This window comes from Salvia hispanica, chromosome 4, assembly GCF_023119035.1.
Source record: "Salvia hispanica cultivar TCC Black 2014 chromosome 4, UniMelb_Shisp_WGS_1.0, whole genome shotgun sequence".
Classification (NCBI taxonomy): Eukaryota; Viridiplantae; Streptophyta; class Magnoliopsida; order Lamiales; family Lamiaceae; genus Salvia; species Salvia hispanica.
In genome coordinates this window covers 45913838-45938600 of record NC_062968.1, presented here as the reverse complement: position 1 = coordinate 45938600, position 24763 = coordinate 45913838, and the positions used below count along the sequence as shown (strand labels likewise).

At 37.0% G+C, this 24763-nt stretch overlaps 2 protein-coding genes across 13 annotated transcripts; one reads left to right on the top strand and one right to left on the bottom strand.

Moving 5' to 3' along the window:
- The first annotated feature begins 1534 nt into the window (after window positions 1–1534).
- LOC125222989 (chromatin modification-related protein EAF1 A-like) lies at window positions 1535–12530 on the top strand. 8 transcript variants are annotated; one of them, XM_048125923.1, is made up of 24 exons: window positions 1540–1839; window positions 2453–2652; window positions 2743–2797; window positions 2869–2966; window positions 3056–4499; window positions 4603–4722; window positions 4834–5001; window positions 5491–5676; window positions 5853–5933; window positions 6180–6237; window positions 6311–6388; window positions 6623–6834; window positions 6914–6967; window positions 7635–7698; window positions 7777–7967; window positions 8075–8128; window positions 8230–8310; window positions 8410–8547; window positions 8701–8817; window positions 9203–9306; window positions 9449–9661; window positions 9735–10092; window positions 10279–11979; window positions 12161–12530. In XM_048125923.1, exons 2-23 carry the CDS (start codon window positions 2513–2515, stop codon window positions 11893–11895), a joined length of 5631 nt encoding a protein of 1876 aa, XP_047981880.1. In that variant the 5' UTR covers window positions 1540–1839; window positions 2453–2512; the 3' UTR covers window positions 11896–11979; window positions 12161–12530. The 8 variants fall into 8 exon arrangements, with proteins under 8 accessions (XP_047981881.1, XP_047981876.1, XP_047981878.1 ...); XM_048125924.1 differs by lacking the exon at window positions 12161–12530 and having other exon boundaries at window positions 1535–1839; window positions 6311–6834; window positions 10279–11520; window positions 11600–11764; XM_048125919.1 differs by having other exon boundaries at window positions 1539–1839; window positions 2497–2652; window positions 6311–6834.
- Window positions 12531–13405: 875 nt separating this feature from the next.
- Window positions 13406–18712, bottom strand: LOC125222990 (phosphatidylinositol/phosphatidylcholine transfer protein SFH9-like). 5 transcript variants are annotated; one of them, XM_048125928.1, is made up of 16 exons: window positions 18549–18711; window positions 18317–18354; window positions 17899–18193; window positions 16866–16965; window positions 16424–16690; window positions 16233–16310; window positions 16042–16143; window positions 15899–15963; window positions 15730–15829; window positions 15529–15621; window positions 15371–15445; window positions 15038–15104; window positions 14391–14779; window positions 14204–14278; window positions 13901–14105; window positions 13406–13805 (listed from the first exon to the last, which is right to left on the bottom strand). In XM_048125928.1, exons 3-15 carry the CDS (start codon window positions 18189–18191, stop codon window positions 14052–14054), a joined length of 1758 nt encoding a protein of 585 aa, XP_047981885.1. In that variant the 5' UTR covers window positions 18192–18193; window positions 18317–18354; window positions 18549–18711; the 3' UTR covers window positions 13406–13805; window positions 13901–14051. The 5 variants fall into 5 exon arrangements, with proteins under 5 accessions (XP_047981885.1, XP_047981886.1, XP_047981883.1 ...); XM_048125929.1 differs by lacking the exon at window positions 18317–18354 and having other exon boundaries at window positions 14391–14590; window positions 18549–18712; XM_048125926.1 differs by lacking the exon at window positions 18317–18354 and having other exon boundaries at window positions 15038–15101; window positions 18549–18712.
- Window positions 18713–24763: the final 6051 nt, after the last annotated feature.

Sequence of the window (24763 nt, the reverse complement as noted above, 5' to 3'; positions counted from 1 at the left end):
GAAGTGGTAACGGAAATATTAGACATGAACAAAATGTTCTTTCTTCAAAACGATGGCATGTTATGATGATCAAAATAATATTGTTTCAACAAAGCGTTTTTTTTTCTTTTTATCAATCCCATCTCCATCCCAATTTTGTTTCATCCTCATTCATACAAGAAGTTGTCGTTGTTTTCCACCATCTACGTATCACACCCTCCACCCCACGATGAATTCACTAGTTCAGGGGTTTGATTCTCACAAACTATCTCAAGTTCACCAATTTTCACAAATAAAACATGTCTAGACGAAAATCAATGGTAAATTCATCAATACTTTCCGCATCCACCTCTCTTTATTTGTTGTTATCATTTTATTTGATGAGCCTGAGGTATCCAATGAGGTAGCGTTCGATTTCCTAGATAAAACAGTATCAAAATATAATCTATGGACTATGATTGAGTTCTGAAATTATTTTAATTGGAGGGGGTTAACTATGACTAATTATCACATGATTATCCATCTAGAATTGAGTGGTAGGATTCAATCTCATGATCAAACACAGTACATATTTAATCTCGAGATACAATATTGCAAATCGAACAGCCTCCTAAAGGGATTAGATGGTGAATTTGTAGATTTGGGGGATGAGGTTCATTTAAGTCAATTCGCTGGTTTTCATAAGGTAGAACCATTTGGGAGATGTAGGCGGTTGGGCGGGACCGCGGAAGGAGATGGTAGCAAATGGTCGAGGAATGGCGACACAGTGACAAATGAGATTTTGTAAAAGTGAAAAACTCTCTTTGTTGGTAATTGAAACTAAAAATATATAATACAACTATTTAATATCGGTGTACAAATAGAATTGAAATCGCTATATAAGTTTCATGGACGGACCTTTTATCACCAATTGATTTTAGGATTGAACTTATGGATTTCTATCAAAATTTTCTTAGGGGTGCACAACTTTTCGTGGCTTAAACTTCCTCCATTCGATGCAGATGAATGTTAACTCTGTGTGATAGCTTAGACAAATTACAAATGATAAAGGTTATTATGCCACATATAATGATGTATTGAACAATTTTAACTTTTAAGCTAGTGTAATCTCCAAATTCTCTAACCTCCCTCGTGTAAAAGTATTCAGAACATTTTATTACTAGTAAACATTACTCCCTCCGTCCCAGAGAAGTTGACACACTTTCCTTTTTAGTTTGTCCCACAAAAGATGTCACATTTCCCTTTTTGGAAAAAGTTCTCTCACATGAATATAAAAATTATATTTTTCTCTCTTCATTTAACACACAAAACAAAACCTCCTAAAATCTCGTGCCATTTTCAAAGTATGCCAACTTCTCTGGGACGGAGGGAGTACTAGATTACGAGTACTACAAATTTAAGAAACGAAATAAAACAGGCCCAGATCTGATATACAAAGATGGGGTCCAATTCAATTACCAGCGCAGCCCACAATATGGGCGACACCGAAAAATAGATCAGACATTTTTTACAGAGAATAAAATAAATCAAAATAAAATAAAAATAAAAATAGAGAAAGTGAAGGAAAACGAAGACGAAAGACCTCTAAACTCTAAAACACCATTGTTACATTAAATTCTCACGCAGAACATACACTGGCATATACATACACGTAGTCTGCCTATCTATCAACCAACATATTCATATTTTCGGAATTGCTTTGATGATTTTCACGTAATCTAGGGCACAAATAGTCCTTTGCTTTGAGTTGAGGTACCTTGTGCATCAAAAGCAAAACCCTAGAGCAGGACCAAAATTCTTAGAGGCCTCACGTTTTACGAGCCCTAGATTGCAATTCGTTCCCTCATAATCGTAATTCAGGTAATATTTTCGCACTCCTAGCTCTGGAACCCTAGAATTATGAACTCTGCTCAACTTCGTTCCAACCCTAGAAAATTTCCGCCCAATTCTTGATTGAATTTGGGGTTTAAATTTGGGGGAATTAACATTTGCGTCTTCCTTTACATGCATTTTGGTTGAAATGCAGCGACGGCATGTGGTATTGAGTTGTGACATAACATACGAGCTCGTCCAACTATTGCCATTCAAGCATTTATCTCTTTAGCGTATTGCATGCTGAATTAGTTGAATTCTGCTTTAACTGCGTGTGTTATGATTTTCCTGGAGCTGCAGTTGCTTGTTTGTGTAACTTTGAGCATGAGGGTTGGATAATACGGTCTGCGAGGTTTGCGTTGGGAATATATTACTAGTTGATGTGTATCTCTTTTGAACACATATGCATATATTTGAGTTAGTGTGACACACAAGAGCCTCAGTATGATTTTGGTTAAATGGTTCTAGTTAACTTTGACTGGCTTTAGTAAAAGTTAGTCACCCAGTAGTGTGCCATATGGCTTGATTATTAGATTATGCAATCAATTATTTTTTCTCTGTATTCCTTTTATTAACTTGCAATATATTTTAATCTTCTTAGTAGGAGTTCTTTTCCATGATTATAGTAGAGACCATGTGTAGCAGGTGAAGTGGGGAATGCATGGGATGTAGTTCAGCACATGTTCGCATAGTCAATGCCGAAGTTGATTCTATGGGAGGTGTTGTTGAGGGTGGAGTTGGAAATGCTATCAAATCTTCTCCGCATAAAGTAGCAATCGAGAAGGTTCAAGTGGAGCTCAGGTAATGCTACTAAGGTGCTTTTACTTTTATATGGGGTGAAGCATGAGATGCTATTGTCATGTTCTGGTAATAACATATTTTGTCCTACAGGCAAGAATGTGGCGTTCGGGATGAACGAAAAAGAGAATTGGAGTTTCTTGAGAATGTATGATGATTAACTTTATTGTCTTTACAGTATAGTTCTTTGTAGAGTGCTTGATTCTTTTCTGTTGTCAGGGTGGAAATCCCTTAGACTATAATTTTGGGATTGTTGCTTCAGTTAGTGTTCAGTCTACTTCAATTACCGACCAACATCCTGACCAGTTTGTGACCAGGTACCCTTTGCCACATGCTTTTATAAGTTATGTAATCTGACTTCCAATTTAGTTTTTCTATGTGCTCAGATTTTTGTTCTGCATTATAGTGAAGCAAAAGGCAGTCTTGCGTTTGCAGCATCACCTCATGGAGACTCTGTTGAGAGTAGTGATAGACCTGGGACAACTCCTTGTGATCCCAATAGTGCTGATAATCTCTTGTTATTTGACGCTGAAAACGAATTTTCTGAAGGTGGTAGGAGTTTGGGCCGTAGGAGTAGTGTTATGCAATCTGAACAATCATTCCAAATGGATGGGGGTCTTAAAACTCAGGAACAAGGGGATTTGGCTATTTTTTCTCTTCCTAGAAAAGCATATAAGAGAAGGAACAGATCCCGGTCCAATCGTGATGGAGCTAAGTCGAGTTCTGCTGATGTAAATCCTCCTCAGGGGCTTCATGGAGCTCCACTACCTTATCTCCATGTCCCCAAGGATGCTGAAGTATTGTCATCTGATGCAGATAATAAAAATATAATGTCACGTCTGAATTTAAAACCTACAAGCCCAAGTAATGATATCATCTCTAAGGCTGTAGCAATGGATTGTCAGGATATTGAGTTGGAGTTGAAGTCTTCAAAATCAACAAAGGACCAGGTACAAGGTGTTCCCTTGGATGCTGCATCAGATGTTTCTGAGAACCCTTTAAACGGACAACTTAACCAACAATCACTTTTGGTGGTCACAGACACTCGTAAACAAATAGATTCTAATAGGCCTGAAGCAATCCAGACAGCAGAAATAACTTCTGCAGCTATTGAGTGTGTGCCAAGTGCTACTACTATTAAAGTTGAGAATCAATCTAGTTCATGCCAGTATAATGGTTTTGGCAGAAAGATAGGGGATGATACCATGACCGACACTCATAATAATGGTGCTTCTCGTGGCCTAAAGGTTTTGGATTCAGAGTCATATTGCACGCAGACCAGCCTAAGTAATGATGGGAACAATGACAGTGAGATGCGCACTGCAGTGGGAAACCTTGACGCCAATGTGAATCTTAAAAATCGAACTCCACAAGATGGCATCACTGTTACAGAAAGTGACAAGTTTGGAAAAGAAATGAAAGATACTGAAGAAAAAAACAGCCCTGATTTTGTGAACAAGGAGTGCACCTCTGCTTGTCATAGTAAGATGGATAAAGATTCTTTACTCCCCCCAAAAAATGAAGTAGATCAATTTGATTCTGTATTAGAAGACAAGGTAAAAGATCAAGGTACCACTGAGGGCATGGAAGCTCCTTGCACCACTCAATCAGATTCTGGGGCAAAACCCACTGTTCCATTGATTGATAATCCTGGACAGCCCAAAGAAACATCTTCGACTATTCAGCATCAGGAAACTTTTAATCCCTCAAAATCAGATCTCCCTGATGTTGCATTTTCAAATAGGGTTTCGACTGTTCCTATTGAGGCTCAAACTTCTCCAGGGTCCGACTTAAAATTGGCAAGCAGAATCGATGAAGATTCAGTGTTGAAAGAAGCACAAATTATAGAGGTTATCCTACAAGTATTTGTGTTTGATTTGTGTCGTCTATATGTGCCTTAAGAGTTACTTAATTCGTTTGTGGGCAAAAAGGTCTAATGCAATTTATAAACAGGCCAAACGGAAGAGAATTGCAGAATTGTCTATTGTAACATCACCAGTGGAGATCTCCCAGAAATCTAAGTGGGATTATGTACTTGAGGAAATGGCGTGGTTGGCTAATGATTTTGCACAGGTTTGGTTTCATTTGTAGCTCTTTATTCTCAGTGTGGATATCTAGCTGCTCTCAAACTTTTCTTGAAAATTCATTTTTGTAAACATTCATGTATTGCATCTTCTCATGTAGGAGCGTATTTGGAAACTAGCTGCTGCATCTCAAATATCTTACCGAGTTGCTGTTGCTTCCCGGTTGAGAAAACAAGAAAGCCGTTTGGGCTTGGATGCAAAGGGAGTTGCCCATTCATTGGCTAAAGCCGTCATGGAGTTCTGGCACTCCATAAAGTTGCAAATTCACGTATGAACCTGAACTTTTATTGCTTCATTTCCTCTGATCCCATTTACTGTTTAATGTGGTTCAAACTTATCTACTTCATAATGGATTGGAGCTTGGAACTTGGAACAGCTTCTTGTTTGTCCCTTATTTACCAGAATTTTTTTGATGATGTATAGCTTCTTATTATTCAATATGATGAGCCATCTTTGATATGATACAATATGATATGATATATGTTAAAGTTGTAAAGCAATCATTGATCCATGTCTTCTACAGTGGGTTAAAACAATAGAAATTTGATTCATGTAAACTAGGTGATTATATGGTTTTATCAGTGCATAACTATTTTCCTTAGCTTTCTTAGTATGTATGTCAGCTTCCTTCCCTGAGTATGTTTTCAGGCACAATTTGGTTGTAGTTAAATTCAGCACATTAACTAAGAATCAATGGATTCAAATGAAATATACATGCTGTTTCTTTGTTTTTTTTGTTTAATTTTGTGGTTTGCAGGATACAAGCAAAGAACTGGAGCAGCATCGTCGAAAAAACGGGGCACTTTCAATCCAGGCTTATGCAGTCAGTTTCTTGAAATGTGATAAACCAGATGTTTCATATAACCAAGCAGAGGTGCCATTAACACCAGATAGAATATCTGAATCTGGAATAGACCTTTCATGGGAGGATAGTTTGACAGAAGTATGGATCATCACACTATATCTTTGTATATTTCATGAGAATCTTCTCTCTCCTCTCTCACCCCGTAGACTCTTGCATACCCTATCTCCCAGATAGTTTGTTTAATCTCTTTGATATTGCTATCAACTTGCTGTGTTTACTCATCTGCTTACTATGTTTCCTCCATTATCATTCAGGAGAACCTTTTCTATGCAGTACCCCCTGGAGCTGTCGAGGCCTACAGAATGACATTTAATTCTCACGTGGCTCAGTTTGAGGTAAAGCTTGTTGCTGAAACTGTTTGCATTATTGAATATATCATTATCTATATTTTTCTGCTTGCTGCATGTTTTGCAATATGGTTTATTCCTTTGAAGGGAGCAGTTACCACATTCTTTTCAGCTCTCTTCAATGGTTCATTAGTGATCAGGGAATATTACATGAAGAATATCTTATCTCTTTTAGCCTTTAGGTTTCTGGCTTTTCTAATACTCACTTTCCTGAATTACTCTAATCCTCCTCAGAGAATTGGGAGTTCTGCGCAAGAGGAAGTGGAGACATCTGCTGGTGATGCTGCAGCAGGCAAATCTTAGTCAATTTCTGTTTTTTTCCACTTTACCTTATTATGATTTGACTGGAAGTTTATTTACTACAGACTTTGAATCTCATGATAATGGATATGATGAGGATGAGGGAGAAACAAACATTTATAGCATGTCGATGGCCTTTGAAGGTACCAAATCTTCAAGATATGGCCAAAAGAAGCGTAAACACTTAGTTCGAGCATATGGTGCAAGGCCATATGAACTGGGCTCTGATTTGTTACCTATGCAGCCTTCGGAAAATAGATTAGTAACTCCACAGTTTGCTATATTGGCAAAACGACCAGGCAGCAATATAAACGTGTCAATTCCTACGAAACGGATGCGAACTGCTTCACGGAGAGTTATAAGTCCTTTTGGTGCAGGGGCATCTGGATGCATGCAGGTTCCAAATAAAACAGATGCTTCAAGTTGTGATACAAATTCATTTCAGGATGATCATAGCACCCTACATGGTGGATTGGCTATTCCAAATAGCTTGGAAGTTGAGTCAGCTGGGGAATTTGATAAGGAATTACCATTTGACTCTGCTGAAGTATCAACAAAACCTAAGAAGAAGAAAAAAGCAAAGCATCCGGTACACTATAATGCACTGTTAATATCATAATTCTTGTGAACGTCTCAAATTATAGAACTCAACTTTGGAATTTTGGCAGAATGCATCACATGAACAGAGATGGCCTAGTGATTCGAGTTTTCAAAATGAGCAGGTGAATCATTTTGTCAGTGAATTCAGCTACTTTATTGGGTTGTACGTTCTAACTAGGCATGTTGGTGCACTTGACCTGATGATTAGGTGTTTTGTTCCATTTCTTCTTTAACAAATTACTCCCTCCGTCCTGGAATAGATGTCACACTTGGGAATGACACATGATTTTAGGATATATTGCTAGTGTGTTAAGTGGAGAAGAAAATATATGTAAATATATTGATGTGAGAGGGAAAATTGAGTTATAATGTAGAGAGAGAAACTGTGATTGGATGTATTAATAGTGATTTACTTTTTCCAAAAAAGTAAATGTGACATCTTTTGTGGGACAACAAAAAAGGAAAGTGTGACCTCTACCTTGGAATGGAGGGTCTCTTAAATCATTGGGAAACATGGAGAGGTTATATTTTAATATGTTATACCTCAAAATTAGGTAGACTGACTTCTGTTATCTTTATGAAATTAAAGCATTGGTTGGTTTCATTGTTAAGACAGTGTCAACTGAGCAGTATCTATCTATCCTGAAAGGATATTTATGATTATTTCCATCAGAAAGTGTAGGCATCTTCATATAAGCTTTAAATTAAAATTTCTTGCAAGAGTGTTTTCTTTCTTGGTCCTTTTGTTGTATCTCTTACGTTTACATGTGTCTCTATTTTGTCCACCAGTTTCATAGGGATCTTTACCAAAAGAGGTCTGAGATTCATCATCCAGAGGCAAATGGAAATAATGGTAAAAATTGTATTACTTTAAAGACATTAAAGTGTTTGTAGATACACACTTCCTTATCCTTTTATATCCATTTGAAAGGGTTACTGGGTCAACACATTGCAAAGAAACCCAAGCTTATGCGGCAATCTCAAGATAACTCTTTTGACATCCCAAGTGCTCTGTCTGTTCCTTCTCCAGCGGGCTCCCAGATGAGTAATATGTCCAATCCAAACCAATTCATTAAAATGCTTGGTGGTCGGGATCGGGGCAGAAAACCCAAATCTCTAAAGGTATTTATGCAGATTGCCATCTCCTTTTATCTGCTCCACAATTTTATGTCCTGATACAACAGCATGTAGTACAAACTCTTAACTTGAGGCATTTTGATTTCTTTCAGATGCCATCTGGGCAGTCAGCGTCAGGAAGTCCGTGGTCACTCTTTGAGGATCAGGTTGGTTTAGTCGCAGTATATATTATATGCATGTATTAGCACACGGATTATTTTGTGCTGAAGCATGACTGTAACGTAAATATATTATTTATTCATGTTAGGCCCTGGTTGTCCTTGCACATGACCTGGGGCCCAACTGGGAGCTTGTAAGTGATGCTTTTAATAGCACTTTACATTTCAAGGTAGGGTTATTTGAAACTTCTCATTTACATCTTTCTTCAAACAACCTTTTGTAGTAAAAATTAATTATCTCCTTGTTTCATATGATTTTGTTTTTACAGTGTATATTCCGCAAAGCTAAAGAATGCAAAGAGCGGCATATATGTTTGATGGATAGAAGTTCTGGTGATGGGGCTGATAGTGCTGATGACTCTGGGTCTTTGCAGCCTTATCCATCTACATTACCTGGCATCCCAAAGGTAAAGTGCCGATTTCTAGATTCCTTGTTTGCTTTGGCAATCTAATTGTGACTACCATGTAGTAATATTTAATCTCAAGTCCTTTTTATTGCCAAGCATCTTATTAACTTGCAGGTGATGTGATAATCATTTTTCTGTTTGCCTGTCATGCAGGGAAGTGCCAGACAGTTGTTTCAACGTTTACAGGGGCCGATGGAAGAAGATACCCTGAAATCTCACTTTGAGAAGATAATTGTGATTGGACAAAAACAACTTTATCTGAAAACTCAGGTATTACCATGAATATGCATTTTCTAGGTAAAACAAAAGGTTGAACATGGGATGGCATTTAAGATATTTATTGTTGTATCCTATTTGACTTTTTATTAAGACCCTCGGCTGAGTTTTAGCATAATGTGGTCAACTCATAATTATCTGTGGTCTTTTTCCAAAGTGTTATCTTCTATGCTTTCTTATTGGAATATTTCATGTTATATATGAAAGTTTAATCCACATTAAATTCTTCCTAGAACCCTTTAGCATTTCACTTATTCAATTATCATGGATGAGATTAAGCCATTCTTCTAAATTAGTACAACGATTTGCTATGCTATTTTGTTTAATTTCCTTGATCTATCTGTTTTATGATTTTTTAATCAGTACAATTTCTTTTAAGAATGATAATCAGGATCCAAAGCAATTTCAGCGCCCTCACAGCTCTCACGCAATTGCTCTTTCTCAAGTGTGTCCAAATAATCCAAATGGAGGCCCCGTTTTAACGTAAGCCATGTAACTAAGTTACTTCTATTTCTTTTCATGTTAAGTTTTTCATGTTTTGCAATTATGCAATTTGTATGCCGAAACTGGATCCCCTGTATTTAATTACTCACTCACACATTTCACAACCCTTGCTTCTTTGAAGGCCTTTAGATCTGTGCGATGCGAACTTTTCTGGGCCCGATGTACTTCCTCTTGGGTATCAAGGGGCACATTCTAGCGGATTGGTTATTCCTAATCAGGCTCCCATGACTCAAATGCTTCCTGCATCTGGTGCCACTGCTCCATTGCAGGGAGCCTCAAATATGATTGGCAATAATTTCTCATCTTCACCGGGTCCCCATAATACATCTGCCAGGTAATTATGAAGGACTCAAAATTTTGCCATTGATTCTTTTGTTTTCTAAGGCCACATTCCTTTCTTACTGCAGGGATGCTAGATATGGACTTCCGAGGTCTGGATCATTGCCTGCCGAAGAAAATCAGAGGATGCATCTCTACAATCAAATGATAGCTGGTAGAAGTATACCACAATCCAGTATCTCTGCTCCTGGAGCCATCCCTGGACCTGATCGTAGTGCTCGTATTCTTGCTGGTGGCAATGGAATGGGTTCTAACAGAAACATGCCTATAGCAAGGCCTGGGGTGCAAGGAATTCCTTCGTCATCTATGGTTAATTCTGGCTGTGCAGTTTCCCCTGGTTTGTCATCTGGAAATATGCACACTGGGGTAGGTGCTGTTCAGGGAAGCTCAATGGTCAGACCTCGTGAAGCTTTGAACATGCAGCGGGTAAGCTTTGGACATGTTATACATATAACTGGTTTATATGACTTTTAAGAAAGGAAGCACTGCCACAGTTACATCTTAGACAACTAGGTTTAGGATATGCTTTCCAACATGATTGCGTTCCTGATCTCATTTCTGTCTTTCTTTCTCTGCCTCTAATGTATGATTGTATGGTCCCTGGTGATGCAGGCTGGCATGAGTCAAGATCCACATAGGCAAATGATGGCGTCTGACCTTCAAACGCCCAGCAACAGCCAAGGAGTGTCTCACTTTGGTGGATTAAGTTCCTCTTTTACTAACCCAACAACTTCACCTCCTGTGTCATCTTACCCTCTTCATCATCAGCCATCCCATCCGATATCTCCACAGCAGCCTCAAGTTCCTAGTCCACATCAATCACATTTTCAAGGACCAGCAAATCATGCTCCCAACAACCAGCAGCAAGCCTATGCATATCGCTTGGCCAAAGAGAGGCAGCTGCAACATCGTTTTCTGCAGCAACAACAGCAGCAGCAGCAACAGTTTGCTGCATCAAATTCTTTGATTTCGAATGTGCAATCACAGACTCAACTTCCTGCATCGTCATCTCCAATGCAAAGTAGTCCACAAGTACAACCCCAAACAAGTTCTTCAGCGGTACCACTTTCTCCATTGACATCCGTTTCGTCGATGAATGCAATGCCTCAGCACCAACAGAAACATCAAATGCCAAATCAAGGAGTTTCAAGAAATGCTCAGTCTGGTGGTAATGGTTTAAACAATCAGATGGGTAAACAACGGGTAAGGCAACCACAACAGCCTTCACAGGCTAATAGGCAACATCCTCCGCAGAGACAGCAGTTGCAAGCTCAGCAGCAAGCTAAGGTTGTCAAGGGAGTTGATAGAGGGAACTTGATGATGCATCAGAATATCTCAACTGATGTTGGCTTACCGAATGGAGTTTCGCCAATTCCTGGGAACCAATGTTTGGAGAAAGCAGAACCTGTCACCAATTCTATGCAAAGTCAAGGTTTGTATACTGGTCCAGCACAAAATTCTGTGCAACCATCAAGGCAATACATGGCTTCGGAACCCAATCAAACTCTGCCTCAGCAAAAGATGTATTCGGACCAAGCATCCTCATCACTAAAACATCCTCAACTGGCACCTCAGCCTGATAGTAGCAGTCAAAGTCATGGTCCTGCTGCTGCTCCTCCTGCTTCATCTGTGCAACAACCCAGTTCATCTTTGGCTGTTGCTGGGTCAAACAACCAAGCACCATCTCACCAGAAATTTGTGAATCAAAATCAACCGGCTCTCCAGAGACTTGGTCAACCAAATCGCCAGATTACTCCTGACGCATCAAGTAAACCCCAAAGTAGAGATTCTGATGTCAATCATCATCCAGCAAGTGGTTTTGCTGGAATGGATTCAATGACCACATCACCTCAGGTTTCTAAAATCTGTTCAAATGCAGTTCCAGTTGTATCACAGCCAAATTCTCATAAGTGGCATGCTTCCGACCCATTAGGTGATTCGACTGCATTAAATTCACCCAAAAGCTTGGTCTCTAAGCCATCTAACTCAAGTGAGCCTGTGCCACAAGCAGGCCAAGGGCTTGGCCATAGACCACCTTCCAGCTTACCCATAGCTAGGCATGACACTATTGCTCTAAGGCAGCAGCCGCAGCAATCACTACAGCCTCCCTCCCTGGTACCCCAACCTCAGCAGCCACCGAAGCCGGTACATTCTCAACCGAAGGCACAGCTTCTTCAAGCAGGGAGTCGCAATTTGTATGGTAGGTCGAGTGACACTAGATTGGAATGAATGAAGGCCACCCAACACGTAAGTGCGACAGATATTGGTCATGCCCATATTGGGTCATCATACCCTTGCGATAGCAGTGTACAGGTATGCTATCTCAGTAACATTGATGCATGTTTCCTTGATCTAGACTGAGATTTTAGCTTCATTAAGATTCTTACATGCTTTTATCAGTTCACATCTATATCTGGAACTTCTGTTTTCAAATGCAAATAATGAAAAAAACACTAGTGGGTTTCTCCTTAATTGGGTTTTGCATTTTGATCAGAGAAGCCCATGGGAAGCAGAAGGGTGAGGGGAAGATGACCACTGATCGATGGGAAGACTTCTATGTAAGTCAGAAAGATGCTCATCGATCAAATTCTTGTTAGGATGCTGTGTATATTATTTAGACAAATAGAGATAGGTGTACAGTGTCTCACATCTCCTTTAGGTGGTGTCGATGATTTTTTTGTGCTCTTATGAGGAGCTAATATTTGTTGACGCCTGTGTAGATGAGTCATGTATTATTGGCCGTAATGCTTAAGGGCTCGTGAATATCTTTCTTGTATGGCCGAAGGCTGTGGAAATTTTGTGAATGTTAGTCTCTCCTTTTGTATACACTAAGCCACAATTTGTCAAAAATAGTTATTATCGTCTGTGCGGCTTCAGTATTCCACGAACAAAACTGATCATTCTTACGCTCATCTCTCCATTTGTTTGTTTATTATGCATATTTACCAGGTGTTCTGTGTCAATGAGAAGGAATATGTCGATGCGCGGTGGGATATATATGAGCGTTATGCATTAATGGTATTGGAATTGTAGATTTTATCAACAAGATTTCTGCGAAATTTTTGTTCAATTTATTGGTTGGCATAAAATTTGATATTTTGAGACATTAGTCCTAAAGGACTAGAAGAGGAAATTTTGATATTAGCAAATATACTAATAAGAGCGAATGAAGTAGAGAATTTTGACAAAAATAGACCTTTTCGGGCGTGATTTAATAAAAGAAAAGTATTGTTTCACAATATTTGTGTTGATGTATATGTAAACAGCATGGAATCCATTTAATTCAAAAATTGTTGCGTACCAAATTTGATTACAATAATACAGTCTTATCTTCTTTAAAATAATACAATCTTATCTTCTTTATTTTAAAGGAGAAGTTATTTTCCTATGCATATACCAAATTTTGCTACTTTTTTAGTTTCACCTACGGAGTGTTTTTTAATGTAAATATATGATTTATTAATCTCTTTTACTTCTCAATTGATTTTTCTTCAAATTGAAGCTTGATGTAGTATATACACATAAATAGTGGTGAAACGAGTGCAGGCCAAGTCGCTGCTCCAAGAGGGGCTTGGCCGACACCAGTCCAGTATCCTCCACAGTCCATGACAGCCCCTTAGGTTCAAGTATGTGTGTATTTGTGATTGTGAAATAAACATATAACGGTGAAGAAGAGAAATGACAAAGATTGTAGCCTTTCGAAGAAATGTGCAAAAAGTAAAACTAGGGTGAGCTAAACTGAATAAATATGGCGATCTTGAACTTGAAAACATCAAATTAGTAAACTGAGCTACACAGAATCAAATGAAAGTATAATATATATCTACAATAGAAGACCAATAAATGGGAGTTCAACGTTCCTCGAAATTATTTCTCTATTGTAACTCTGTTCAAACTATGAGAAATAGGGAAACAAGTTCTCCCTCTATCCCAATAAAAGTGAAATGTTTTTTTTTTTTTGGATTGTAGCATTAAAAATGAAACATTTCCTATAATTGAAATACAATCAACAGTTTTTTCCTTCTCTCTTTAATGGGACGGAGGGAGTATCTCCAGGTATTTCAATTGGAATCTTCACATTGCACTTATTAGCCAGCCCACAGCTCCAAGATAAAAAAAAAATAGAGCAGGACCAAAACCTGAATGCATTAACCAGTGAACTTAGTACCTAAAGAGAGAAAAAGCACATCCACAAATGCACCTGGATGTGCAGAGAGAACGACACATAATGTACCTCAAGTTTGCTGATCCACTGAGCAACTGAATAACACTGTTCTTGCCTCAAGTTTTTTGATCCACCGAGCAACTGAATCTCAGGATATTAGAAAAGGATTGAGGTATAAGGGTATAGGGGCAGACTCTTCTTTGGTGTTAGTGCATGAATGTTAGGTTGCGCGAGGTAGAGACTTGCTGCTTCGTACCCAAAAGCGTCCACTTCCCTGTCATTGGGATGGAAGTATCAATATCTCATGTATATCAATTTCTGTAGTTCAAATTAGTTTTATTAATGAAAAGAGAGCCAAGTCCACCGACTCACCTTTAGATTGATCTCCTTCAAAGTCTGCAATGACTCAGAAAGCTCCACTTGTTTTGATGTTGTTGCGAGAAGTGCCTGACATCAAATCAAGCATCGTGAGTTCTTGGCAACAATTTAATAAGAAGCTAGTGTAGAAAATTTAAGAATTCATGTTTAAAGATTGTATTATAAAAACAATATATGTTACCTTTCTGGTCTTCAGCAAGTCATGCTCAATGGATTTGATGCGGTTCATAGATTCAAGTAAAATTTCATCTTTTTCTGGTGGAATTTTTGCTGGCCTTTTTGTAAGCTCATTTACCAAATTCTCCAAATGCTGCAACTTCTGCCAACACGGATGGATAAGCCCCTCGGGACTTCCACAGATGCCCTGTTCATCCGGAGAAACTGAATTTGGTAACCGAGTAGTGGGATTAGTTTCTTTTAGCATCTCAGTGTTTTGCGTCTTGAAAAATATCCTGAACAGCCCCTCGAACAAAAAACAAACGCATGCTAGAAATCTCAACAGTACATCTGTCACCTTGGCAAAGATCAATCCCTTCTGTGCCCTTTGTTCTGGGGCCAATGTGGTCAATTCTGGCAGGGGATAAATAAGAATAATGGTGATACATAATTCATGTCTTTCACATTAACAGGTAAAATTCTCCTTTCCTTTTTAAATCATTCTGACAAATTTTATATACGGATTTATACTGTTGTGAGCTTTGGTCTTTATAGTGGTGATGTTTAGAGTTTAAACCTTAATCTTCTCATAATTTACTTAAATATGCATGCTCCGTATTCCCTACTCATTCATGCAAAAATAAACTGAGCAAAAATGATATGGTTACTTACTTGGTGGACAATGATTTTCATCTCCAGCGCCTACTTTATATTGTTCTCCTAGCGACGTTGTTTCCTGCTGCAAGATCAAGAAGGAGAGGGATACGTGTGAATGATGTTTTACTAAGAAGATTTTATTTTGCTTATTATGAAAGTATAATAAAAGATGAATTAGAACTTCCAGCCTCCAAACAAACTTTGCTAGAAGTTCTCTAGAAATGCAAGTGATGGAATTTAAACCAACGGATGCAGAACAATTAGCTAAGCACGTGAACAAGAAGTAATGGATACGCTATCACAAATCATAACTCATGAGGGTGACTAAGATGTTATGTACTTTGTTACCTTCATATCAATCAGCTGCATCTCAAAATCATCCTTTTCAGAAAAACCAACATGAAAAATATCACTTCTTAAGCCCTGTTAGAAGAACAATTGTAGTGTTATTTTTCACTTGTATAAGGAAAAGATGTAGAATAAATAATATATCCAAATCATTTTACCTTGTCAATTAGCTTAGTTTCAATATCATCATTGTCATAAAAGCTCATCTTTCTCGGATAAATTGACTCGCCATTCAGTAATGTGTGAACCAGCTGCAATTAGTTAGATAGCTCTAATTAAGTGCAAAGTTGATAATGGGAAACTGATGCAGCACAATAAACAATTTATATATATAACTGAAGGTATGAACAAATTCACACCTTCATCAGTTGTGGATTTTTCCAGGGGCCCTTCTCAGATCTAAGACAACCACCTTGATTCGGGCATGAGCAGGAACCTCCAAGAAAATTGGGTAATTGACTGTGTGAGGAGAAAGTTAAATACATAAATGTTACTACAAAATTTGCTCTACCAGAGAGAGGTTCTCACCTAGCATCTATCACTTCCAATAGCTTATCTTGAAATTTAGTCCCTAGAACCTGTAACAGAGTAACCTTCGGTAAATAATAAATTGACATTCTAAAATTCTACCCCAAAACATATTTAGTTCTAGAAAGATGTGGATCCTTTACAGTAATTTTCATTGTGGTCCTTGGATCAAGAAGGCCTTTAGCCCAATTCCACAGACACTTGAATCCACCACCAGCATTTACTATGTACATATGATGTAGAGTCTGTGAACATACAAGAATAGTATATTAGTTCGACATAAACCATTAACAGAAGAATCGCCTCTCTGTTGAACAAATGGCAGCTGAGATACCTCAGGATAGTTGCTTCCATCTATTCTATGCATGCGCATAACTAGATCATGTGCAACCTTCCCAAAACTCATCCAGTTCTGCATCAGATGTTCACATTTAGATCAAATGATAAACATTGACAAAATAATCTAAGCATGATAGACATATAATAGAGCAACCAAAAGCTTAAAACATCTAGTTTGGAACAGACCAGGCCCTGTACATCCAGAATCGTCGTTGTTGAATCAATATGCCGTTTGGCTGCTATAGAACATGCTGGGAACTTTTCTACAAAAGTTATTTCAAAACCTTTAACATGATGTTTTAAGAACCTATCCACAGTTGTGACACTCATAAGCTTGTTCGGTTCTATTTTTCCTAGTCTTTCAATATACAAAGGCCGCCCTCCTTTATCAATACCATGGAAACCATGAGGATAATAGTGCTGAACTTCTTCAAACTCTTCATAGACAAAATCCTGCAGATAAAGTTGAAACAATACATTTATATGGATGGTATGAAGAATGATATTTGAAATTTCAACACAGTATGCAATGTCCCATATCCGATGGGAAATGGATGTTGGAAGTCTAAAAGGTGGGTATAATGAACTTTCCTAGCAATGTGGGTAAACCAGAAAATGAGAACAATACCTGAAGAATAGAGTCTACTCCATTCTCTTTCCTCCACTTCAACATTTCTTCCCACATATGAAGGGTTTTGTGAGGGTCGAAGTTTCTAGCTTTCAAGAATCTGAAAACACATTCATTTCTTCATCAGTAAATAAAAAATAAATTATTATTTGCTTCGGGTAGGATTTTTTTTCTAGATTAACTTCTCCTTGATTAAGGTGACATTTAAGAGAGTAGACATCATCAAACACAGTTTCTCCATGTATCTCATCTGGTCAGGGAAAAATATATCAGCTATACTACCCTCAGCTCAACAAGCATCACTAATTGTCAATGCAGATGATATCACGTGGAATACGAAATGTGACACTGTGATACAGCTGGAGGTGTAGTATGGCCTACTCGAGAATAGATGCAGTATTTTGTGTGCATCTATTTCAAGTCCCTCAACCAAGGGTTTTCATTTACGTAAGAGTTTAGTCAGCCTTGTCTCAGAACAATAGAAGTTGAATAAGAAGAGTTCTTGAAAGCCAGTTGCTGCCACTAGCTAGAGACATTTGCACACTTCCATTAGTTCTGAATTGAGTGGACTTGCCAACTCTCAATGAAAGTAATCATGCATGTTTTACCACCAGTCAGCACCCACCACTTATTTGTTCAGATATGAATATATAGTACTCCTATATCAGATGTGAACAAAATCCATGGCTCCAATAACCAAATAAAGGCAAGCAATAGAAAGTTCAGGCCAGTCTTATAACGCTTGTTAATTCAAAGAAATTGATGAAGTAGAGATCTTCCATCTGGAATTCTGGATAATAGTCAAAACTTTGAATAATTTGGAAGGGATTGTTATTATAATAGTTGAGGAAAGACCTAAAATATCAACACACATACAAAATAGAAGGCAAAAAAGTTAGCATCAAGTCTTTCTCGATTCACCAAAAACATTGAATTTTATTTGTTACTACTACTTTTCAAATCAGAAGACCACAACACAACCTTCCATCCCAAAGTAGAAAATGAAGGCTTAGAAAATTGGAGATAACTATACCTCAATAATGTATGGAAGTCATCTTGTTGCGCTGGAAGCAGGTCCCTTTCAAACAAAACCTGACGAAATGCATTCACTGCCTTCTCTTCCTCCTCATCAGGAAACTCCTCTGTCGAAATTGAGGCGAAATGGCAATGCAACACGTGGTTAGTTCTGCTATTCTTCAGAGAACTTGTGCCCCTTGTCATGGCCTTCCTCCTCAAAGATCTCATCCGACGACGTCTCTTGTCAACCGCAGGGATGATCTCGAGATCTGACCTTCTCCCTCTGTCATCTTCATGAACCATAGCCATTTCTGAGATTGAAATAAACAATTTGAAACAGGAAAATTAGAAGCAATAAAAGGGAAAAAGGCTATTTCAATTTCAACTCAAATTCTGAAAATCCAATGATTTATGGAGGCAGAAAAGCAATTCACCTTCTGAAGCAAAGATTTCGTATCTTGGTGATTCTCAACTAATAGTCATTTTCCCAAAATTCCAAAGAGCCGATTACAAAATCCGTGAAAGAACAGAATTCGGTAAACTTTTTCAGATGAAGTAAAACAGCATTCCACACATTCATGATTTATCAAGCAAATAAACAAAACAGAAAATCGCCATCAAAATATTACTATGTCGCTGTATCAAAATCTCCATATCGATCAATACCTTTAACCAATAGCTGCACCTGCATCCGAATTCGAACCTCGATCAGCCAGAATATATAGAGAAGTACACAAATTGCATACGAATGTGTAATTCACGTGTAGTAGCGCAGCTGAAGCTGCATTCAGATCAGTCCGTTTGTTCGTTTCTCTTTCTAGAAAAAAAAATCCATATATGTATTCCACTTTATACACAGAGAGAGAGAAAGCGTGTCGCTTTCAAAGAATAGTATCGGAAGAGATTCTTAACGGCGGAGGTGTGGTGTGACGTTTTGCTTTCGCGCGAATGAGAAACTGACGTCGCCGTTAGTCACAAATTTTTCTCTCTACTCACACTACTATATTACTCCATATATATGCATCCTGGGTTTCTAATGAATTCTACTATAGGTTATTAGCAACATTGTAGTACATATTAGTCATTCATCCCAAAATAAATACACCAGAATTTAACTACCCCAGCATAAATACATAAGTTGTGATTCTAACTAAAGTAGAGACCTAATATCTACTCCATTTATTTATAATTAATAGTAATATATGCTTGTATTCAAACTGGATGAAGTGTTATTGGCCAGTGAGAAATTTTACAATATTAAAATCGAGGATGGTGGAAGTTCGGTTTTTGACTTGACGTGCAAAGTCACGCCACGTGGAGACAACTAATATCATCAATGGATCTTCCATTTACCCCACCGCCGAGTTTATTTGTCTTTCTTTCCAGAATATCCTTTTCTAGAAGTTGGTTCACCAAATTGATCATATCAAAATTGTTATTTGTTGAGCTTTGAATTGTACTTGCTGCCTTTCATCTTGTAGTGGTAGGACATAAAGTTGGCTTTTTTTATTTTTAACACAAGTAAGTTATGCTCTCTGTTTCATCTTATCAGAAAAGGGAGGCACAACCTTAATTACATATTTATCATAACTTTAATCTGTTAAGAACTAAAACAAAAAAGAAAATAAGTGTGATGTGCTCGTGCTATTCATCTAAAGAATGAAGGATGTAATAATTAATGGTTGCTGAAACTCTCCTCTAAATACATAATTGTAATTAGTTATCCCTACTAGCATTATTATAGGTTGGGTTGATTTGTCGACATGTTATCTTTCCCTATTATTTTTAGAGTTGTATTCACTTGGGTGTAGACCTGCCCACGGTTCATGAACCGGCGGTTTCAGTTCGGAACTGCCGGTTCTAGTTTTGGAAAATATGGAACCGAAATCGAACCGTGAGGCTATTTCACGGTTTCGGTTTCGGTTCCAAATCGCTGGTTTTTGGACGGTTCGTAGCAGTTTAGGTTCGGTTTCGCGGTTTTTTTCCTTTATTTTTTTTTGCCATGTAGTTTGAAATTATAAAATAAATTGAAACAAGAAAATAGATAGTTTAAATTGAAGTAAGATGAGTAAGGTGAAATGATATCAAATTTACAATTTCAATATACAAATTACAATGTGATATACTTCAAAAAAAAATTACAATGTGATATAATTTACAAGTGTCGTACTCGTCTAAACGTAAACAAAAAAAAAACATGAAATGGGGGAAAAAAGAACAAATTGAAAATGGTTTGAGCTCAACTTAAACTTTGAAAGTTAGACTTTTCAAATTTAGATTGAAGAGAGAAATTCTTGAACAAGAATGGGGTGAATGTAAGTGAGAATAGAGGGGAGTATTTATAGATACAAATGGAGGGAAATGAGATCCAATTTGAATTTAAAATCAACATTTAAATAATAAATAAATAAAATTAAAAAAATAGTGTTTTGTGCAATCATTTTTAAAGAGTGCAACCATCACCAACCACCAACCAATGAACCAATCAATTTTGAAGAATGCATATTCATATTTTGAAGACTACATAATCATACGTAAAAAATGGTGAGATTGCATCAACTAAATTAATTGAATTTAATTGATCTTGATTAACTAAAACTAAATCATGTATGATCAACAATGCCAATGAACCAATCAATTTTGAAGAATGCATATTCATATTTTGAATACTACATAATCATACTTAAAAAACGGTGAGATTGCACATATAATGCTTTTATGTACGAAAATAGTGCAACATTAATGCTACTTTTGATAATTACAAATTTTGATCTCATTTTGGTTTTTGCGACATTTTGTGCATTATTGCAACAAAGCACCCCTTTTCAATTTTTAGCAAAATAGATGTGGAATAACTATCAAAATATATTAAATGTGATTAGTTATTTTGAGAGAGAAAAGCAACATGATATACAGAAACAACTATAAATATTCGCACAAGTCAATGTTCACATTTAAAAGTTCAAATATAAATCATGTTCCCTTATTAATTTTGGTAGAAATTAAATCAATATCAAATCAATATTAATTCATGTTGGAACCGTGAAACCGCCGGTTAACCGGCGGTTCGGTCGCGGTTTCAGTTCAAAAAATTTGGAACCTGAACCGAACCACGGTTTTAAAATTCACGGTTTCGGTTCGAAATATTTCTCGCGGTTTCGGTTCGAAACCGTAACCAGCGGTTACGGTTTCAGTTTTAACCACCGGTTCGATAAACCTTGGGCAGCTCTACTTGGGTGCGTCTATAGATCTTATATGTTTTGATTTACGCTATATATGTATTTAATATCCAAAAGAAATATTATGACTTTGAATATATACATATATATATATATATATATATATATATATATATATATATATATATATATATATATATTTTGGGAACTTGTTAGGTTGAGATTTTTGGGACTAATTGAGAACTAAGATGCATTTTCAGCCACTCATTCACAATTTTCGCGCGATGTCAACTACTGAGACATTATGCCAACTAGGAGGTATAATTGTCATTTTCGCACGATGTCAACTACAGAGACATTATATCAACTACGATGTCAGTAGCAAACGTTATTTATGTCAACTACGATGTCAACAACAAACTTTATTTATGTCAACTACGATGTCAACAACAAACTTTATTTATGTCAACTATTATGTCAACAATAACATTTTACAAATTAATTAATGTCAACAACAAATATTTTCAAGCGTATATTATTTATGTCAACAACAACGTTTTACATATAATTCATGTCAACAACAATGTTTTACATATAATTTATGTCAACAACATTTTTCATAAAATTTTATGCTAACGTACTATATAATTCATGTCAACAACAAACATTATTATGTCAACGAGCTATATAATTCATGTCAAAAATAAATATTTTCATGTCAACAACTTATATAATTTAGTCAACAATAATATTTTAGGCAATATCACAAACACCTTACCTACACAACTCAAAAATTCGAGCAACACAATCGAATTAAAAACTGCATCCATATATTTCGCAAATTAATTGTAATTTGCTTTCGCTTTTAGAGAAATCAAATCCACAGAATTAATATTAACATTCAGCAATTGTCATTGCATATTGGAACAAAAATCATCAAATTTTTAGAAGCTTAATTACCACCTCAAATTGAAGGAAAAATGAAATAAACCAATGTTTATTACTATTGACGGGGAAGATTTTATTACTGGTTACCGGCGACAGCGTGGCAACATCTACAAAATTCGCCGATCTCATCTAGAAGATCCTCACCGTGCGCCAAATAGCTTCTCCGGCAGCTCCTCCTCCGTCTGCCCCTCCACTTAGAATCCCAAATCCACCGTAACCGCCTTTACGCACCCCCCACGCTAGCCGCAAAATTGCGGAGGCGACGGTGGAGCTGCCGATGTCAACATCAATTTCCAGATAATCCTCTCCCCACCGCTGTCTTTAGAATCCTCGGTCCTTTCACGATTTTATTCACGATTTTGAATCGGTTGTTGCGATATTCACCCGATATGTTGATGAAATTGTTGAGCAGAGGATTCGATCCGATCGGCTCCCCTTCCTTGCTGGAGAAGTAGAACACCACAGAGTGATGCTCGCGGCCGGGGCTCTGGAGATTCACCCCGATCGAAGATGTGATCAATGTCTGACAGAACGAACATGTCAACTAATTGATCTCAATTAGACCGCCTGGTCGAGGAGGGCGACGAAGACCGGGAGCGCCTCTTCTTCGAGCCCGGCGTGACGAGTTCCGCACTGGCGAAGGCAGAATCAGGCGGTGGAGGTAGAGAAACAGAGTGCGGCGGCAGCGCGGCGTTGGTGGTGGCGATGAATTCGATGGATCCGTTCCTGGATTTTAGGGCTGTGATGGCGGAGATGGTGGAGGGCGGTGGGGAGAGGGATTGGGGGTTTTTGGTGAAGATGAAGAACCTAATTAAAACATACCATTTCATAATAAAATAATCTAAAAATATTTTTTGTGTGGCAAAATCTGGACCACTCATTTAATAAAAATGAATGGCTGATATTGCATCTCATTTCTCAATTACCCTAAAAAATCTCAATTGATGATGGACCTATATATATATATATATATATATATATATATATATAGGGTCTTGTTAGGTTGAGATTATTTAGCTAAATTGATAAATGAGATGCAATATGGGCCACTAATCCACAAACTAAACAAAATGTCAACAAATACTACATTATGTCAACAAGGGGGTAAAATCGTAATTTCATTAATAAGAAAAATCGTAAAACACACAACTGATTTCAAATCAGTTTCTAAAAGTTTCTCTAAAATCTCGCTGATCTTCATACAATTCGAATCCCTTCAAATTCTGCAAAATCTCGCTGATATTCAAAATCTCGCTGCTCTAAATGACGAATGAAGAGGAAAATCGGAAAGAATCGGTTGAAAAATCAATTGAAGCTAAGGAACAGAAGTCAAAATCGGCGATGCATGAAGCCACTTCTTCAGGTTAAGAAATTGATTCAAATTTTAAGTATATTGCTTTGATTTTGGTGTTTTAATAAACATCTCGATTTCGTTTTTTATGAATTCGATACTTGCTGAAATTTTTTGTTGATTTGCGATTGTAGAATCGGAAAAGATGGCAACGAAAAATGTTGCTGTAAAAAAAGGAAGAGAAGAAGCTTCACCTTCCAGTTAAGGATTTGTTTAAATTTTTAAGATTATTGACATTCTATATACTAGCTATTGACATAACTATAATAATATACTGTTGACAGTAATGACAGTAGTGTATACTTGTTTGAATAGGTATTAAAATATTGTATGCTTGTTAGAGTGAACGTAGAAAACATACAAATGTATGGCTGTAGTAGTATGTCAACAACTATAGACATAGGGTATGCTTGTTTCAATAGCTGTTAGGATGGCTGTAGAAAACATATGTATGGTTGTAGTAGTATGTCAATAGCTATTAACATATTCTAAGCTTGTTTAAATAATAGTTGACATAGTCATATTTATATAAACAGAGTATACTTGCCATAAACTTTTTAAGATAATCAACAAGTTATGTCAACTTTAACTGTTGACATAATAGTAATAATATAATTGTTCTAACTATATATGGAAAATTCCTTTTAATGACAGAGCATACTTAATGCCTGAAATTCTGTTAATTGTGATTGGTATATCTAATGAAATAATTTTAGTAATATACACACACTTGATGTCAACAGAGTACACTTATTATTGTCATGATACTTTGTATAATTGATATAGATTTATTATGTTTGATTTTAAACCAGAAAACAGAAGAACATCCAAGCGAAAAAGGAGTACCTCAGTATCTCAGAAAGAGTTAATTATTGTTAACAAAAAGCAAAAGAAAAGTGTAGAGGATGGAAAACAGATTGTTATTGCTGAAAATCTATCTCAAAGACTTCTAGTGAAAAGAAAGCCGATGTATTTTGTTGATGCAATAAGCAGACTGAATGAGGAACAGATTAATTCTGTGAAAGAGTTGAGTTTCGAGAGTGTCCTACATTTCAAGATTGATTACATTCCTAGCAGATTAGCATTAGTATTATTAAAAAATTTTGAAGAGAATAAGTGCAAGATAAAGCTTAACAATGGTAAAAAAATTCATATCACTGAAGAGGATGTGGAGCTTGTATATGGATTCCCAAGAGGTGACATTACTTATTCTAGAGATAAGTGTAAAAGTAATGCAGCTTTCATGAGGAAGATAGCAAAGAAATGTCGTACGAAAAAAGAAAGTGTGAACCATAACGATGTTTTAAAGGTTATGTTGAATGATCTTCAAGGAGGAAGACAGTTTAAGACAATGTTTTTGTTATTGCTAGAATCAACATTGATTGAGCAATCAACATGTGGAA

Bases quoted from the DNA above. Each gene is read 5' to 3' on its own strand.
- LOC125222989 (XM_048125919.1), top strand. From the start codon at position 2,513: ATGGGATGTAGTTCAGCACATGTTCGCATAGTCAATGCCGAAGTTGAT. The intron at 4,723-4,833 runs GTTTGGTTTCAT...CTTCTCATGTAG, and splicing joins TGGCTAATGATTTTGCACAG to GAGCGTATTTGGAAACTAGC. The intron at 8,818-9,202 runs GTATTACCATGA...ATTTCTTTTAAG, and splicing joins AACTTTATCTGAAAACTCAG to AATGATAATCAGGATCCAAA.
- LOC125222990 (XM_048125925.1), bottom strand. From the start codon at position 18,573: ATGCAGGTGCAGCTATTGGTTAAAG. The intron at 16,144-16,232 runs GTATCTCAGCTG...GTATGTTCACAG, and splicing joins ATGGAAGCAACTATCCTGAG to ACTCTACATCATATGTACAT. The intron at 15,964-16,041 runs GTAAAGGATCCA...TATTTACCGAAG, and splicing joins GGACCACAATGAAAATTACT to GTTACTCTGTTACAGGTTCT.